The sequence below is a fragment of the Sceloporus undulatus genome, chromosome 2 (genome assembly GCF_019175285.1).
Source record: "Sceloporus undulatus isolate JIND9_A2432 ecotype Alabama chromosome 2, SceUnd_v1.1, whole genome shotgun sequence".
NCBI lineage: Eukaryota > Metazoa > Chordata > Lepidosauria > Squamata > Phrynosomatidae > Sceloporus > Sceloporus undulatus.
Genome location: NC_056523.1, coordinates 112144227 through 112162063, shown reverse-complemented (window position 1 = coordinate 112162063; position 17837 = coordinate 112144227). Strand labels below are relative to the sequence as shown.

Sequence of the window (17837 nt, the reverse complement as noted above, 5' to 3'; positions counted from 1 at the left end):
ATAAGTGATGAGAGTCGTAAGGATATAGTCTACACATTGGGTTTTTTTTGCTGATTATTCCATGCAGATGAACAGATCTCTCAGCATGAATATCTTAGCCATGCTGACACCATGTTAGGACAGTGGCAGTGACTCAATAGCCTCGTGACAAACTCTCCCTTGCATTAGGCACTTCCTGTTCTCTCAAATGATCCCTTCCTAATTTAATGTTTTGAAACAACTTGGATACATACACAGAATGTGAGAGGAATTCCAGATCCCATGGCTCCATGATCCCTTTGGCTTTTGCAAACTATTTCTGATCATGCCCCCAACTCCTGGTTTGCTGAGTGAATGTAGAATGAAAAACTGCTGGCAGAGATTACTTCCAACTGTGGTACATCACCTAGCAAACAGTTACTAATAAAAGTTGTGGTTGTACAGTATCAGAAAGGTATCTGTTTTACTGAAAGATTCAAGGAAACACTTAGTTTTTCATGTGATCAGTTTTTCTGAATGGATTCTATATTCCGATACTCTAGGTTTTGGTATGAGCAATAGGTCACACTAAGCTTTCACAATCATTAGGAATCAAATCAATCGATTCATCCTTTGGCATTTTGAGGATCTTTACTGTTGCATTTCTGGAGACAAGTTTTGCAACACTAGTTTAGGACTTTTTTATGGATCAGTTTTCATCCCACACTCCTCAGCATTCAAGAATAGCTCATTAATTATTGTTTACAAACAATATTTAAGAGTTAGGGCATGGATAGGTTTTATGACAGTCACATTGGCTAGTGAGAATCCATAAACCTAGCCAGAGCATTTAGCAGGGTTGTATGGTGAAAGGTATATACTTTGAATCATGGCTGACATTCTTTCTTTCAGATTCAGTCCCCACTTTGATCCTAGGTGACTTTAATATCCACATTGATGATTCCAATAACCCGACATCGTCTCGCTTTAACTCTCTCCTAGCTTCTTTTGGCCTCCAACCAAATTCCAACTCTTCAACTCATTCTCTTGGTCACTGTCTTGACCTAGTTCTTGCTGCAAACTGCGCCATTTCTGACTACCTGGCATTTGACTTTCCACTATCTGATTATCACTTAATCTCCTTTGCTCTCACTTTTACTCCACCTCCTCCTCACACTGTTCAATGCTATTTTCGTGATCTTTGGTCTGTTAACTCTAACCATCTTCGTCAGACCCTGGATTCATCTCTCTCTTCCCTAAATCTTGGGGATTCTGCTGACTCAGCAATGTCTTTATTTAACTCCACTCTTTCCTCGACTCTTGACCGCTTTGTCCCTGTCTCTGTACACACTTCTTCCTCCAAGACTAGGCCTCAGCCCTGGCTTACCCCCCTCATTAAGTTTCTCCAATCCTGCTCTAGAGCGGCCAAACGTCTTTGGAGAAAGTTCAAACAGTGTGTTGATTTTATCCATAACAAATTTATTCTTTCTTCTTTCTCACGCACCCTCTCTATGGCAAAACAGAATTATTACAAATCATTGATCTCTGCCAATGAGAGGCACCCACAGCGTTTGTTCTCCACCTTCAACACTTTGCTTAAACCTCCCTCTCCTCCTGTCTCTTCATCCTTCTCTCCCAATGACTTCGCTAATTACTTCATCTCAAAGATCACCACTATTTGCTCTGAGATAGTCCCTCCCGATTCTTGTTCTGCTCATAATCTTCTTTCGCCCTCGCCTAAAACTTTTTCTGTGTTTCCTCCTGCTTCTTTGGATGAACTTGCTACACTTCTGAACCTGCAACCTGTCCTCTTGATCCAATTCCTACTCATCTTCTAATTTCTATAGCTCCCTCTCTTCTGCCCTCGCTTCTCCATATCTTCAATCTCTCTATCTCTCTCTCTCTACAGGCTCCTTCCCTTCAGACTTTAAACATGTTCTCATTCCCCCTACTCTGAAAAAACCTTCTCTTGACCCCTCCTCTCTGTCTAGCTATCGTCCAATTTCTCTTCTTCCCTTTCTTCCTAAAGTTTTGGAACGGGTTGTTTATTCTCGCTGTCTTGAGTTTCTTGAAGCCAACTCCATCCTCGATCCCTTCCAGTATTGTTTCCGCCGAAGGCATTCTACAGCGACAGCTCTCACTAAGATCTCGAATGACCTTTTACAGGCCAAGGCTAATGGCCTTTATTCTGTACTCATCCTTCTTGATTTGTCTGCTGCCTTTGACACTGTTGATCACTGTCTTCTAGTTGATATACTTTCTGACCTTAGGTTCTCATACTCTGTTCTCAACTGGTTTAGATCTTACTTGTCTGGCAGATCTTTTGCAGTAGTTGCAGGGGGTCAGACTTCTTCTCCTGTTCCCTTATCTGTTAGAGTTCCCCAGGGCTCTGTTCTGGGTCCCCTTCTGTTTTCTCTCTACACACTGTCCTTAGGAAAACTCATTAGCTCTCTTGGCTTTTCCTACCATCTGTATGCCGATGACACCCAGCTGTATCTTTCCGCCCCTGACCTTTCTCCAAGCCTTGAACAGCAAGTTTTGTCTTGCCTCACAGCTGTCTCGCAGTGGATGCGCCATCGGCGTTTGAAGCTCAACATGTCCAAGACGGAGCTTCTTGTCTTTCCTCCTAAGCCCACCCTTCAACTCTCCTTTTCTCTCTCTGTGGACAACATTTCTATTTAACCAGTCCAGCAAGCCCGCAGTCTTGGTTTTATCTTTGACTCTTCTCTGTCGTGTATCCCTCAGATCCAGACCACAGCCAAGGCTTGTAGATTCTTTTTGTACAATATTGCCAAAATCTGACCATATCTCTCCGCCTCTACTGCCAAGATCCTGGTCCATGCCCTAGTGGTCTCATGACTTGATTACTGTAACGTCCTCCTGGCTGGGCTTCCTCTTTCTCACCTCCGTCCTTTAATTTCTGTCCAGCATTCAACTGCATGAATTATCACTTCCACCCACCGCTCTGACCACATCTCTCCTGTGTTGGCATCCCTTCACTGGCTCCCCCTCCCTTTCCGCATTCAGTATAAGCTCCTGCAGTCGATGTTTAATGCCCTCCATGGGCTGGCCCCTCCTTACTTATTAGACCTTATTTCTCCTCACTTTCCCACTAGGGCCCTCCGTTCTGGTACTCAAGGTCTGCTGTCCCAGCCCAGGACTTTCTTTGCCCCATCTCGGATTCACCCCTTTTCACTTGCTGCCCCTCACTCCTGGAACCTTCTTCCCCCGCGAGCAAGAATCATCACTTCTTTAACCAGCTTCAAAATGGAGTTGAAGACCATCCTGTTCAGAGAAGCGTTTCCAGGCATTGCATAACTGTCACTTGCTATTTGATGTTCTTTTGTTGCCTGTTTTATTGAATCTCTTCCTATATTGCTATGTATTTTATATGTACTATCCTACTAGAGAGGCAGGCTAGCTCCAACAGAAGATTAAACCATCCATTAAGAAGCCAAGTCCTCCCTCCAGTCCATCTCCCCTGATCCAGGCCTCAGAGGTAGCGAAGAACTGCTGGCCCTCATCCCCTTTCCCACCACCACTCCCTTCTCCTTTTGTGTCGTGTCTTTTTAGATTGTAAGCCTGAGGGCAGGGAACTGCCTAATTAAAAGATTGTATGTACAGAGCTGTGTAAATTTACAGCGCTTTATAAATAAAGGTTAATAATAATAATAATAATAATAATAATAATAATAATAATAATAATGACATAAAGTGTTTTAGACCCACATAGATAATTCTTCCCTCCCCCCACTTCAAGGTAATTAATAGGACCATATATTATCCTTTTAATGTTATTCATGTTTTATTGCTAGTCTGGAATGTTTATTTTTGTAATGATTATTTAATCAGCACACAAATCCAATCTGGAAAAAAATGAAAGAAAGAAAGTGAAGATGCCTAGTGATCAAGTGCCTCACTTTTTCTCAGGGTTTGAATAACTAAGTGTGACTTGTTCCTTTGACTTGTCCTTTAAGGGCAAGTCTAGACCTCTTGCAGAACCACAACAGCATTATATATTCCGCCACCTTCTTTATTTGAGGGCAATAATTTTCCTGTACCAAGTCATGAAGATTTCTTAAGAACCAAAACCCTGCTGCGTACATCTCTACTTTTTCTATAGATCTGCAACATATCATCCATTCTACTCTTAATAAGAATTATGATGTTCTCAAGTTTCTGGCCATTTCAAAATGACTACTGTTCCTCTTCTCACTGGTGACTGAGGCAGGATACAGACCGCCCAAAAAGGGCGGTCTGTTGCCGCCTCCATTTCCGCTGGCGGGAAGCCTCAGCTGCCAAACAGTGAGGCTTCCTGGTGGCGGAAAAAGAACCTGCAAAAAGTGGGTTCTTTTTGCCTCACCCTTGCGACACCTGAGTGTGCAAATGGCGCACTTGTGACATCGCCAGTGCGACAGGACATGCAGACGCTATGCGTCCATTGTATCAAAATGGCGGCACTCGTGTGTACAGGGCACCGCCATTTTGACACCCCCGTCACTTGCTAGGAGTGAGGCCGGTATGGACGCTGCGTCCTCAGCCAACCCCTAGCATGTGACGAGGGTGGCACAAAGGCCCGTTTAAATTGGGTCTGACTTACAAGAACCATGTACAACCCAGAGCATACAGGAATTTTCCAAATGTCTCGTCTGCCTCCTTGGCTTTCCTCTCATTTCTGTGGCTTCTTCATTGTCACATGCACTGATGAGCATGTCCTGACACTATGTTGCCTTTTCCTGAGAATCAAATGTCATGAATTACTTAAGCTTGTCCCTACTCTGCTGCTGGTGGAAGGGTGAATGGGGAGGAACAAATCTGAAATGCAGTAAAAGCAAATGGCTCAGAACAGGTGTGAAAGGGTTTCTTAATATACTTATGGAAACAGCTACTCCTATGAAGAGGTAGTAACCAGATCTATAAATTGTACAGAGTAAATTATCAGAGCTTGGTATGGACGCCTATTCATTCCCACTCCAGTTGTTTTTCACTAAGCACTGAGTGATCTTTCCTTACTCTGCACAGAGCACACAACAGTTTGTATGGTCAGGCTGCCATTTAAATATTATATGTACATGCAAGCACACTGATATAAGAAATTGTATCCCTGCTAACCAGAGTGTTTATGGCCCCGCACATTTATACTGATTTTACATTAGTTAGTTTTACACTAGCTATGGCTTCTCCCCAAGAATCCTGGGAACTGTCATTTGGGGAAGATGCCAAACATTTTGTTAAAGATTCCTCCATTACTTAATATATGGTCTTTATAGATTTTTTAGCTACAGAACTTACCTTGGCAGGTGAAGCATCTAATATGGAAGTGATTGCTCTGGACACGTACCACCTCCCCTTTACAGGTATCTCCACAGCGATAACACTGGATTATGGTGGGCCGACCCCCGGAGTTGTATGGGTTTTGTTGAAAAGGAACTGCTGATGAAAAGGAAAGGCACATCTTGTTAGCATGGCAGAGGAAAAGTGTTCTAGCTGCCAGCTGAGCAACATCTATTAGCTAATTTCCATCTTGGCAAAGCATCTCTCCCCAACCTGGCATCCTTCAGATATGTTGGACTACAACCCAGGATCTCTGGCTGACAAGACCAATGGTGATACATGAAATACAGTTTCAGCCAGTTAATGAGTTCCTGTTTTTAATCCCTTTGATTCTGGAATCAATGTTTTTCTGGATTTTATATTAAATTATATTTGTAAACCATGGATTTCCGTCTTTGTGAATAAGAAAAGGTATAGTTTTTTTTAAAGTAAGAATAAGAATAACCTGACTCACCTTCTTATGTATCCTTATATAAAGATATCTCTGTATAATTTTTAGAGTTTGGGAAAAAATTACTTTTTAAAATTATAGCTCTCAGAATTCCCTAATCAGTATGATCAATGGCCATACTGGCTGGGGTTTCTGGAAACTACAATCTGAAAAAAGTAATTTTCCCAATCTCTGATAACACGTATGAGTAGCAGATCTCCAGTTCTTGTCACCTCCAGCAAAAAAAGGTTGGCTGGGAAAGGTCTTTTCCTGAGGCAGTGGGAAAATGAAGTAGGCCAGAGGTGTAAAAACATGTTGCCCTGAGATGATGCTGAACTCTAATCACCATCAAGCCTAGCTATCATTGGCAATGATGAGCAATCCATGATGGGATTAGTAGTTTATTAACATCTAGAGAGCCAAAGGTTCTTCATGCCAAAACAGACACTAATGGGCTAGAATCTAGCTAGAAGGCCCAGCCACCTATCACAGTGTAAGGCAGCTTCTTGTAACAACACGTATTCTCTTAATCCTCAGTCTTTAAATGCCACAGAGACATGATACATGCATTGCTTACAAAACAAGGACTTCTCTTCTGTATCTCCATTAACCCCGGTTTCAAGCATTCAATAAAAAGATACTGAGAATAATTATCTTTTCAGGCAATCCTTTGCCTTCAACTCCCACATCCATTTGTTCACAAACAGACACACGTGAAACTCTCCATCTACTTAAGGTACTTCCATCTCCCCCCCCCCCACACACACACACTGCACATACTAACACTGCTGCTTGGGGAAATGAAAACAAAAACATAAGATGGAGTCATTTATGGTGAGCTTTGCCTTTTCAGAGATCCACAGGTCTCCAGGGCATTCTCACATCAAAACTGAAGGTCATATTTGTCAGGGTTAGTTTGACTAGACTGTGAGAATTCCCCAGGGAAGCATGGGATGTGTGTGAGCCCTTTCAAAGGAGGTAGCAAATTACAGAGAGCCCTAGGAGAATTCCTTGAGAGAGATAAGGGTTTTCTAACCCTTCTGAGCCCACTGAATGTGCTTGCAATGGAAACATCACCCCCCTTCCTTGATGCTTATTCAGCAAAACTATCTATTCTGCAGACCACTGTGAACCTATCAAGATGATCTTCCCCCCAAAGACATGCTTTCATGTTGTGCTCATATTAGAAACTATACAACACCAATAGCACTGTTGTCATGTAATGGAAGGAAAGAGTAATCTTGTTGCTGGGGGATTGCTCTGCTGTGGACAGATAGCCAGCTTGCAGCTTTAGAAATCACATAGGCACAATCTAGGTGTTTCCAGATGGACAGCTCCTTAGTGCTACTACTACTACTACTACTACTACTACTAATAATAATAATAATAATAAAAGGATTGTGCAGTTATTCTCTCTTTGCTTTTGCACATAAAGAGAAAAAAATGGAATAAGCACCAGGGAAATATGGGAGGGTTATAAAAGAAAAACAATAGAATCTGGATCCATTCTACAGTGCCATGTTGCCTCTCAGTGAAATGTTCATCCCTATGCTAGAAAGTGGGAGTGTCAAGCTTCAAAGGTCTAGTAACTAAAAAGGGACACTTGTGCCTGAGAAAATTGTGTTGTGCTGTGGATCACCAATAACATCATAGGCTCTAGCTAGTAGCAACTGATAACAGCACGCTCTACAAATTTATAAGTAACTCCAACAGAAATCACCAAAGCCCTTCATGGAATTGTCCCACCCTCACCTCTTTCCCAGTGTTTACACCTCTAACCTCCATTTCTAAGCTTTCACCAACTGTAGCTAATCAATTTCCTGTTTTCTTAAATGAATCTGATGTCCCTTCTCTCTTATTTTTCCTCATGCCTTGCAGTTTTCTCACTCCTCTCTTCTTTCATATGTCTCCTAGTGCACAATTTTCCCACTCAACTCCTTGCTCCTCATTTTCAACTGAACCAAATACAGATAAATGCACTTTTCATATCTAATGCTTATTACCCTTGCTTCCTCCCTAGAATCACAGAACTGTAGATTCTGTAGGGGTGGCAAGGATCATTAAATTAATCTAAGCACTGGCCAGGGCAGGCATTCATAGCTAAAGCATTCCTGACAGGTAGCAATACAAACTTTGTTTAAAAACCTAAATAAATAAATAAATAATAAATAAAACTTTTATTTGTATCCCGCTTTTCTGTGACGAGACAATCAAAGAGGCTCACAACACATTAAAATCCACATTTACAACATTGTGTCCCAAATTTCCCCCCTTAAAACACGATTAAACGTGTTACAATTAAAATATTTATTAAAACAGATATATATATATATATACATGACAGAGGGGTGGGCTAATACATGATGTGGGGGGCAGTCATTCTGTGGCTGGGCACTTTTATTCAGGAAAGGCTTGCCGGAAGAGATCCATTTTGACATCTTTTTAAAAGCTGTCTAAGCTGGCAATTTGACGGATCTCGTCTGGCAGACCGTTCCATAGTTTGGGAGCAATTGCAGAGAAGGCCCTCTGGGAGGTAGCAGTCTGGTTTTTAAAGGCTGCAATAGATTCCTCCCACAGGACCTGAGGGTGCGGGGCGGATTATGTGGGAGCAGGTGATCCCTCAAATAGGTTGGACCCTAGCCATGTAGGGCTTTAAAGGTTATAACCAACATCTTGTACTGTGCCCGGAAACTAATAGGCAGCCAGTGAAGAGATTTTAGGACGGGCGTTATTCGGTCACTCCTAGTTTTTCCGGTGACCAGCCTGGCTGCCATATTTTGCACTAGTTGAAGTTTCCGGACTAGGCACAAGGGTAGCCCCATCTAGACTGTCATCGTCCAGCCTGGAGGGAGCGAGGGGGCGGGTCCAACACCATCGGGACTGCCCTGAAGGGACAGAGCCCTCCCTCCACGGCCAACTGTCATCGTCCAGCCTGGAGGGAGTGAGGGGGTGGGTAGGGGCTAATTTTGTATTGCAATTTTTATTGTACACCGCTATGATCATTGCGGAATAGCGGTCTATAAATAAAACATATTATTATTATTATTATTATTATTATTATTATTAGAGCGCATTACAGAAATCAACCTCCAACGAAGCAGAGCCCATCACCTCCCAAGGGCATATGTTCAATGAATGAACAACTCTTACTGGGGACAGTATTCTTAATATTTACTTGGAATTTTCTTTCTTGTAACTTGAACCCACTGGTTTGGCTCCTACCCTTGGAAGCAGCTCAAAACAAGCTTGTCTTCCCCATGACAGCCCCTCAGATATTGGATGATGGATCTCAGACTACCACAAGTACCCTGAAGGCACCAGATCCTATACAGTATGACCTTGGAAGCTAAGCAGGGTCAGCCCTTGTTAGTACTTGGAACAGAGACTGCCGATGGATACCAGACATTGTAGACTATAGTTCAGAGGAATTGGTAGAACTACCTCTCAGTATTTCTTGTTTTTTAAAAAAAAACCTGAGAAATTTATGGGTTGCCATAAGGTGACAGGGACTTGAAGCCACACAAACATGCACACGCACGCACGCACGCACGCACACACTAATAATAATAATAATAATAATAATAATAATAATAAATATTTATTTATATCCCGCCTCTTCCGCTTTGATGATCAAGATGGGTAACAACAAAGTTCATACAATACATAATAAAAACAACAAGCCCCACAAGACCCCGGCCCAACCCTCCCTCCCAACTATAAAATTAAACAGTAAAACATGGTTTAAAAGCACATAATAATACATCAAAATTAAAAAACAAAAACAAACCGCAAATAATAAAAATAATAAAAGGAAAATAATAAAAGGAGGGGGATTCAATTGGTTCTGGTCATTATCAATCGGGGAAGGCCTGCCGGAAGAGAAAGGTTTTTGTCACCTTTTTAAAAGCCTCAAGCGAGGATAATTGGCGAATCTCTTCCGGCAGGTCATTCCAGGTTTTTGGAGTGGTGGCAGAGAAAGACCTCTGGGAGGTCACTGCCAATCTGGTCTTTCTAGATTGTAAAAGGTTTTTCCTGGAGGATCGGAGTGTACGGGAAGGATTGTATGGGAGGAGGCGATCCTTCAAGTAGACTGGACCCAGGCCACACAAGACCACTCGTTGGTCATTTCTTCCCCAGATCCAAAAGACCTGACTACCCAACCCTTCCTCATAGGACCTGACATCCAGACACGTAACTATCTTGGTCACTCTCCTCTAGATATAATACAGCTTGTCACTATCCTTAAATAGTGCCCAGAACTTGATACTCCAAGTGAGATCTAAGCAAAAGAAGGTGGTATTATTCTTTCCCCTGCTCTGCACACAATAGTTCTGTTGATGCAACCTAGAACTATATTGGTGGGGGTTTTTTGCCATCACATGACACTATTGAATCATATATAACTTGTAAACTAGATCCTATTCACCAGTACCCTTGTCAAGACAGGTGTTATCCTTCCTATATTTATTCATCTAATCTTTGTATTTTTGCATTTATTTTTGTTGAAAATATTTTTGATGGTTTTGGCCTAGTTCTTTCATTTTGCATCCAGATTCTACATAGAATCTGAATTCAAAGTATGTTAGTTACCTCTCCCAGTTTGATGTCATTTGCAAATCTGAAAAATACCTTCCAGAATCCAATATGACCACTGCATACTATGTAGTACCTTAATGATGTTGCTATGTAGTCAATTCTAGAATGATCTCCCCCCAACTCCACTTCTTGGTAAGCAGCCACTGGGATCGACACAGATCTATTTCTCTGTGTCATTCCCATCGCCTCATGTGAGCAATCTCCAGCCTGATAGGCAGAAAAAGGCCTCTGTTGCAAGTCTGCCTCATGATGGAAAATACTACTAGAATTTGTTCCTGTTCTTTTCAGTTTTATTTTGAAGATCCATATACATTATCCCAGAATATTTTCTGTAAACTCTCAATAGGATCAGAGACATTTCATGCCAGCTCCTCAGGTCCATCTATTTTAGTCTAGTATAAAGCTGGAAAATATTCGAACAAGAGACTTTTCAATCAGTCTGGATGTACCTTTCATGTTTTCTTTCCACACTGCACAATATTTTAACACAATTTTCTTACTATGTAGTTACTTGCACATTCTTTGCATTGCATGCAATTTCTTCCCATTGACTAAAGAGTGTTGCTCCATATTTTCCCACCTATGCTCATTTTAGCTGTTTGCATTTTAAAATCCAACACTCTTTTGTACATACTTCATTTTATGGAAATATCATTTAAGTGTTGCAAATCTGCAAATCCCCAAGGTCAGGTACACATTTTCTTACAACAAGTCTCAGGAGGTGCAAAATTGTTACTTTTGGTAGTCTGGGGAGTTCAATGAAATTTCTTTCCATCACTAGGACAGACAGGTAGGCTGGTTGGTAGATAGGTACGTAGGTTGATTGACAGATAGACAGACAAACTGAACTATATAAGGCATGCTGTAGTAAAATGAGATACCAATCATGGCTGCATTTTGATAGGATTTCAGGATGATTGAAGTGCAGCAGTAAACCTCCTCTCCCATGCCTGCTTTCTGTACTGAGAACAAAGAATCAGTCAGATTCAGGCTGCATCAGAGCCTTTTGTGAACAAGGATAAGGGGCTGGACCAAGGAATTAATCAAACATTCATACCACAAAAAATAAAATAAAAAATCTATATTGGATGATTTATCTATCAATTATTATGGGCTCCTGGGCTCCAGGGGAAACTTCCTGGTGTCCATAGCAACCTGCCACCAAGCTGGTGAGCTCAGAGTTTGATAATGGAATAAAATGAGCAGGATAAGGAAAGGTATGGGGGGGGGGGGGGGTGCACGCAAATATCATGAGACTTAAATGAAATGGTAGGGTGGAGGAGAGAATGTGGCTGGTATTTTTTATCTCAAAACAAAATCAGCTTTTTTTTTTTGGAGGGGACCCCAGCAAGCTCAGATACTGCCCCATGAATAGGACTTTCCTGTTCTGTCTTCTGCCTGGCATTAAATTCTTTCCCAAGTTCAGGATTAATGCTGATGGAATTTGTCCTTGTCCTCTTCTGTCTGCAATTGTTTTCCAAAAAGCTAACTATTCCCACTTGCCCTGCATGGGAGCATTATCCATCGCATTACCCCTTTACAAAGGGACAGCCGATCAGGGCAAAGCTCATTATGCCTGAATAATCCAGTAATAATGTAAGTAGCATCAGGAAATTTATAGGCTGAGACGCAGCAATCAGGAAAGGAAAGGAGGTGGGCGGGGAAGAGGGAAAACCAAGTGAAATGCCTTAATCTCACATTGGATAACTCCTGCCTGAAACAGACGGTGCTTACTTAGCAAGAAATTAAAGCCAAGTTCATCTAATCATAGTTGATGCATTAGTGTGTGTTCTATAATAATGGAAAGGGCTATGTGGGCTACAGTTCTCCTGCCTGTCATTCCAGGGTTTCAGAGCAAGGAGTGCTCCAGGTGCAACCTCCAAGGCTGTTTTAGAAGCCTTAAGACCACCCAGATCTGCCAAACAAGTACTCCTGGAAGTAAAAGGGGCCCAGAGACTTCTAGGTAACAAAGGGTTAAGTGAGATGAAAAGGTGCCATTGCATTTTACATGGGGGTGATGAGAGAGCTATTGCCCAATAAGCTAACCAGTGGACAGATGTGAAATTCATTGAGATCTTTAGTCAGCAGAGGTTATAGAAAGCCTGAGAAAGGACCACAAGGCAGACTTAAGGAGATTCCAGCAAAGGAGCACCTGGATCAAGGGACTCAGGTCCCACCCTGGGGAAGCTGGTCGAGACTAGACAAAGGAGTCCAGACTTTTCGGTTTCCTATGAACATTAGGGATTACAAATCCCATCTGTTCTGTGAGTAGAAAAGGAGAATGTATTAGCTAGACACATCAAGGATGCTTTATTACTTTTTCTGATTTGGCTGAAATGATCTAATCTGTCTGTAACTTGTAACTTCCAGTCTTATGCCGGAAGTAAAGATGGACCTTCATGTAAAGCAGTGGTTTTCAACCTTCCTAATGCCATGGCCCTTTAATACAGTTCCTCATGTTGGGGTGATCTCCAGCATAAAATTATTTTCATTGCTACTTCACAACTGTAATTTTGCTACTGTTTTCCAATGGTCTTAGGCGACCCCTATGAAACAACCGCTGATGTAAAGAGATATATTTCTGCTATGCAGATTTCTTTCTTAGAATAAAAACTTTTCCTTTAAAGCACTCTATCTCTCACACTCTTCTTTCCTGTGCCTCCTTTGTCTAGTCCCTTCACCAGGGTAGGGGGAGGGAAGGAAACATCTCTGCAGCATCAGAAATGGAAATACTACTGGAATCCCAGCAATGTCCCATTGTGGTACTATCAAAGGAGAATTCAAAACAATGGATGGTGGCAAACAGGACAGGTACTCTCTGGAAGTCTCCTTCTGTTCAGCAGGAGCCGGAAGAGGGGATTTCAGAGCATTAAAGGTTCCTTACACACTTAAACTTTAAAAAAGCAACACAAATTCTTGGCAAGATTGTAGTGGCAGGATTGCATTGGCCAGCATAACTATACCAACCAAAGAAGAGGAGGAAGTGGTGGAGGAGGAAGCATTGTGGCAGAGGAACAGGGACTGCCTCCTTCCATATAATCCTCCCCGCACACTTAGATCCTCAGGGAAAAATTTGTTACAGCCTTGTAAAACAAGGCTGTCTACGACCTCCCAGAGGACCTTCTCAGTAGTTGCTCCCAGATTGTGGAATGGCCTGCCAAATGAGATCTGTCACATTACCACTCTAAATAGCTTTTAAAAAAGCTATAAAGACGGATCTCTTCCGGCAGGCCTTTCCTGAATAGTTCTCTGGCTATCATAAGGAAAGTCTAATTGCTGACCTCTGACTTCACCAAAGTTATTGTATTGTTTTTAAGTATGTTTTACGTTTTAAATTCTACATTGTTTAATTGTATTTTAAGAGGGGGAGGGTTTGAGGGTTCGGAAGGTATATTTTAATCTTGTAAGCCACCCCGATTGCATTTTGTAGAGAGGCGGGATATAAATCATCATCATCATCATCATCATCATCATGAAGACAGGACGTCCCTGCCAGGACAGAAAATTCATTTGTCAGATTCTGAGCTGCTCAGGAGTAGGCAAGGTAGTCACACCTCCTGACAGGGAAGATTTTTATTTCCATCACATTCCTTCCCAAGCCTCTTGGCCCCTCCACCACTCTTGTCAACACCTGGCAAAGGGGAACAGCATTTGATGCATTTCCAAGCTCGTGCTGAAACCATCAGTGGTCACACTGATACAAAACCAACCCATCATTAGACAGCAGATATTGGGACAGCAGGTGCAACTGTAGGAGGAGAAAAGTAGATTTCCTGCCCTTGCAGCCATGGATCAACTGGCACTCCTGGGTAGCACAAATCCCTAGGCGCAGAGTGGTTTGGCACTTTGTTCACATGTTACACAGTGCAATGGCTTGGGGTTCTGCATTTCACAATGCTCCTTAACCTGCGGCTGATGGAGTCCATGTGGTCATTGACATGAAATGGTTGCTTTTAAGAGAACTCTCTCTTACCTGATATGATATGTCACATTTATGGCAGCTGAATATACAGGGCCAGCCCTAACATTTGGTAAAGTGAATCAGTGGCAGAGGATTACTTAGGAAGTAGAGTGCCATCAGCCAACTCTGTGCCCTCTAAGGACATTGGCGGCTGCTGTGCTAAAACCAGAGTTGAAGAAAGAGTCAATGAGCAGTTCTAGCCCAGTTGGCTTTTGTACATGAGATGTATTCTTTACTTCAGATGACAAAATATCTTGGGCCAGCAATAACTCCAAGTTGTTCTTGTTACATGCTGAAAGATACATGTGTGACAAATACACATTAGGTGTTTGCTTCAGAAAGCCTTGGTATAACTCCAGCATTTTCAGAAGCAACCAAGAAAGCTAAATTATTAGGTACAGAATCATACAATATAATGTGTGGGACAGTACCCAGAGTGCTGGAGGCAGCAGACTTACATTCTGAAATGGAGGAACTATGTGATACAGTTTTGCATACTTACCGACCTAGAGGCAGGATAACTGACTTAAAATGCTGAGTGTAAGACAAATACAGCACTTTAAAATCTCCTAAAAGTTTGCCATAAGGCATTTACAAACAATTTTGGCAGTAGACTGAAGTCATCATTGTAAACAGAAATCTATAAACATGCTTATGAGTGTGATGAAACCAGACCCTGAATGCTTTAATCAATGAATCCACTGGAATAAAATTGTGATTTAAGGAAGGAAAAAGAATGCACACTACATAGTTTAAAGTGGAAATTTCAGCAGCCAGATCCAGACATGACAGAGAAATAACAGTGTACAGGGTGATAGGTGGATAGCAATAGCAGTACTGAGCCAGAATTTCTTTTGACCACATGCTCCAAACAAGGTATCATTCCAACAAGTGGGAGGACATTACAGTATGCCAAATCCTGCTGAAGATCATGCATGTGTAACAGATGGAGGTGGAGAACAGGAGGAAACCATTCTATATCACCATGGCCACCTTTTACTGACTTTAAGCTCCGATAACCCATTAAACAAAATCAATATGCCTTACTTATTTGATTTCTGACCACTATCTTCTTTCTTTTGAGCATCCCATACAGGGCTAGGTCGGCACATTTGTCTGTTTAAGAAAAGGGGGAAAATGGTGTCATCATTCATTCCACATCTATAAGGAGACTGGACAGCCAGTCAAACCTTGTTTTAACATTGGTAAAGGGATACGATCTTCCACCACACCTGAAGTTAACAGGCCAGTTTAGCAGGTGGAAGATGGCTTGCATGGCACACAGAGATTTGTCCTGCAAGGAGCTCAGAAGGGGGAGGCTGCAACTGTTGCTGTTCCTCATGCCTCAGCATTTGCCACCAGAGGTGGCAGACTCACTCTGACTAATGACACAGATGATTTGGCCTCATATATTTCAACTCGAGAAGTTCCTTGTTGGATTACCACCCCCAGAAGCCCTGAACCCACATTGCCAGGGCAAGCTTCAAGAGTGGAGCAAATGGGAAACTACAGATCACAATTTGTTACTGTGTGCTTTCAAGTTGTTTCTGATTTATGGCAAACCCAAGGTGAACTTATCACAGGGTTTTTGTGGCAAGATTTGTTCAAAAAGGGGTTGCCTTTGCCTCCCTCTGAGGCTGAGAGAGTGTGATTTCCCCAACATCACTGAGTGGATTTCCATGGCTGAGCAGGGATTTAGATCCTGGTCCCCCGAGTTGTAGCCCAGTGCTCAAACCACTTCATCATGCTGGCACATTTAGCAACACATAATTGCATGCCACCCTCACAGGCACCCCACTTTACAATCCCATCCCCAGATGATGTGTTGCCATTCTTGAGTAATCTGCTTTCACAAGAGTATAGAACAGCTTGATCTAATTAACTACCTGTAATTAATTTTTGTGAAGTGCTTTGAGGAGGCACAGGTGAATGATGCGAGAGGAATGCAAAACAATCCTTATGTACTGGCAGCACTGCTGCACCATTTGCAATGCACATTAGCCTGCCTCACAATCTAGTCGAAGGGCAAAAGAAGTGCTTCAGTGAATGGGATACAATCATTTACAGATGATCTGTGGATTGGAGCCAGGCAAGTTACTGTTAAAAAACAATACTCCAGTCATTGTTTTAAGGCCCTTTCCCAAAGCTGTTACTTGTCATTGCTATTACTTTTTTTGATACAACTGTTTTCTCTTTGCTCAACACAAACTAGTATGATCACTCTGTTATATTAAAAATAATCTGAATGGGACAAACATCTGATCTATTTAAAAGACATACTCTCTCACTTTATCATTGCTCAATACCTGAAACGGAGTGCAAAGCAACACCACAGAGCACATTATAAGCCAGCAGTTGAACCATATTCTTCTACACACTTTGAGGAGACCACATTCCTATACTTTTAAACATTATTATTCAATTAGTTAAAGTATTTCTGTATCACAAGGGCTTCCATAGCAATGGACAAATAAAAACATGTTTTAAGAACACATTAAAATATTACTTTAAAAGTCCTAAAAGCAGTCTAAAAACAATAGCAGAATCCAGTTTTAAAACAGTAAAAAGAGCAGTTTCAAACACTGAATGCAATGCAGAACAGCACTGTTTTAGTTGCCCAACTGAAGCTTACAAGAAATGGGCCAGCCTAGCTTCACTGTGTTCTATAGTCAAGGTGCCCTGTGATGTGTATCCATCAAACCAACTTCACAAGGTATTGGGACATGCAACAGGGCCTTCTTTGAAGATACTAAAAGTTAGCGGTATGTAGCAAAAAGTGTATAGGTTATTACATTACAATCATAATGCAATGTAGCAATTATGTTATCATTCATGAAAGGAATCAATTACAAATAACTAGTCATCTGAAATTCTAATAAGGATGTCAGTGTTAGTTTTTAGGGATAGGTACACCAGGTATCTGACTAAATATCCTAAAGGCACCAGATCCAGTCTGATCTTGGAAGCTAAGCTGGGTCAGCCATGATTAATACTTGGAATGGAGACTGTCAATGAATACCAGGCACTGTAGGCTATATTTCAGAGGAAAGAACTGGCAAAACCAACTGAGTATTCCTTGCCTAAGAAAACCCTCTGAAATTCATGGGGTCACCTTACATCAACAGGCAGCTTGAAGGCACATAAACAAACACATACATAGCAGATATAGGACCTTACCGCATTGCCCCCTGGGATGTGATGGGGGCATGATGAAAGGGAGTGGTATGAGAGCAGAATGGGTGCTATCACCCATTCTACTGCACAGCAGAATGCCACCACCGGAAGTTCCCATCGTGTTCCAGATCTGTCCCAGAGGAGGCTATTTTCAGGAATTGTTTAGAAGTGTTCCTGAAAATCGCCTCCTCTGGGACATGATGGGAACTTCCGGTGGAGGTGGTGGCATTCTGCTATGCGGTAGAATGGATGATAGCACCCATTGTGTTCTCATCCCACTCCCTTTCATCATGCCCCTATCATGTCCCAGGTCCATACTCAGTAGTGACAGGTAATTTCGATGCCAATGAGGAAGTAGATCTACTTCCAGGTTTTAGTACACAC

General features: G+C 42.0%; 2 protein-coding genes across 13 annotated transcripts in view; both read right to left on the bottom strand.

The window, feature by feature from the left end:
* The window catches only part of AFAP1L1 (actin filament associated protein 1 like 1), a 902653-nt gene that overhangs the window by 209487 nt on the left and 675329 nt on the right, over positions 1-17837 (bottom strand). The gene's annotated exons all lie outside the window — the stretch shown is intronic.
* ABLIM3 (actin binding LIM protein family member 3) overlaps positions 1-17837 on the bottom strand; it is a 213643-nt gene that overhangs the window by 85012 nt on the left and 110794 nt on the right. For 9 of the 11 annotated variants that reach the window (XM_042454192.1, XM_042454193.1, XM_042454197.1 and 6 more), the window contains exon 1: positions 5251-5413. In XM_042454192.1, the coding sequence (XP_042310126.1) occupies positions 5251-5413 (163 nt within the window). Of the gene's footprint in view, positions 1-5250; positions 5414-17837 lie in introns of those variants that run through there. The other 2 variants (XM_042454195.1, XM_042454196.1) reach the window with 2 other exon arrangements.